This window comes from Trypanosoma theileri (assembly GCF_002087225.1).
Source record: "Trypanosoma theileri isolate Edinburgh chromosome Unknown TM35_Tth_304_V1, whole genome shotgun sequence".
Taxonomy (NCBI): Eukaryota; Euglenozoa; class Kinetoplastea; order Trypanosomatida; family Trypanosomatidae; genus Trypanosoma; species Trypanosoma theileri.
The window spans coordinates 1-1,127 of NW_021640146.1; the positions used below are offsets into that span (position 1 = coordinate 1).

The 1,127-nt window shown below is 34.5% G+C and overlaps 1 protein-coding gene across 1 annotated transcript; it reads right to left on the reverse strand.

The window, feature by feature from the left end:
• Window positions 1-336, reverse strand: TM35_003041000 (uncharacterized protein; the record flags this gene model as incomplete). Its single annotated transcript, XM_029032087.1, has 1 exon — window positions 1-336. A coding segment is annotated over one exon (336 nt), but the record flags the coding sequence as incomplete, so codon positions are not given.
• Window positions 337-1,127: the final 791 nt, after the last annotated feature.

Sequence of the window (1,127 nt, forward strand, 5' to 3'; positions counted from 1 at the left end):
TTCTTCTCCATTTTCTGTGCCCTCATATGCTTCTTCTCCATTTTCCGTGTTCTCATATGCTTCTTCTCCATTTTCTGTGCCCTCATACGTTTCTTCTCCATTTTCTGTGCCCTCATATGCTTCTGCTTCTTCTCCATTTTCTGTGCCTTCATACGTTTCAGTTCGATCGTAATATGGTGTCGCATCATATTTTTTAGAGTTCAAAGACACTGCATCACCCGAATTCTCATTATAATTACCATCCTCATATTCTGTCATGGGCTTCACTTCATTTTTATCAGGAGCTTTTTCTCCGACATCACTCCTTTTGCCCCTTTTTTTCGCCCAAAAAACCATTATGATGATACAGTAACCAAAATAAACGTCCCACACGAGTCAACTATGCGCACTAATAATGTATATGGGAGTTCCTTGTGGGTATTGGGAGTCACCACGTAGATTAAATCTAATGCAGTTAGAAAACAATAAAAAAAAAAGAAGAGGAAGCAAGGAAAATAAAGAAAGGTGTAAGCAGTGGAGGATAGAAACATAGGGGTGTACCCCATAAAACACAAAGTCGTTAGAAATGAAATGGTCACGTGTTCTCTTTGTTTTTTTTTTTTTTTTTGGATTTGACTCGATGAGTTTAATACACATAGAATTCGAGATCAATGAGAAGGTGGTTAAAGAAACAAAACAAAGAAATAAATAAATAAAAACAGAAAGGTATACACGCCGACGAAGAAAATTTTTTTTTTTTCTCTTTAATAGAATTATAACTCAGGATTTTGCTTTGAACTATGAATATTTAGACCATGCATTTGCTGACTTTTCCTTTACGTATTGGGTTCTTTCCCCTTCACCCATCTGTTTTTCAGGAGTTGTGTCCCAAACCCTTTGACAAATAAGAGGAATTAATACATTTAAACAAAACAACAAGACCCCGATCACTCACTCTCTCTCTTTTAGTTTATTTGTCTTCTTTACTTCTCAACTGCTAAGAAGAACAAACAATCAAAAAAAAAAAAAAAGAGATACACTGGGTTTTATAAGAAACAATGATTTAGAACAACTACATTGGAAAAAAAAAATATCACCACAAAGAAAAGAAGTGGGTTGGTCAAGCAAAAAAAAAGAAAAAAAAAAAA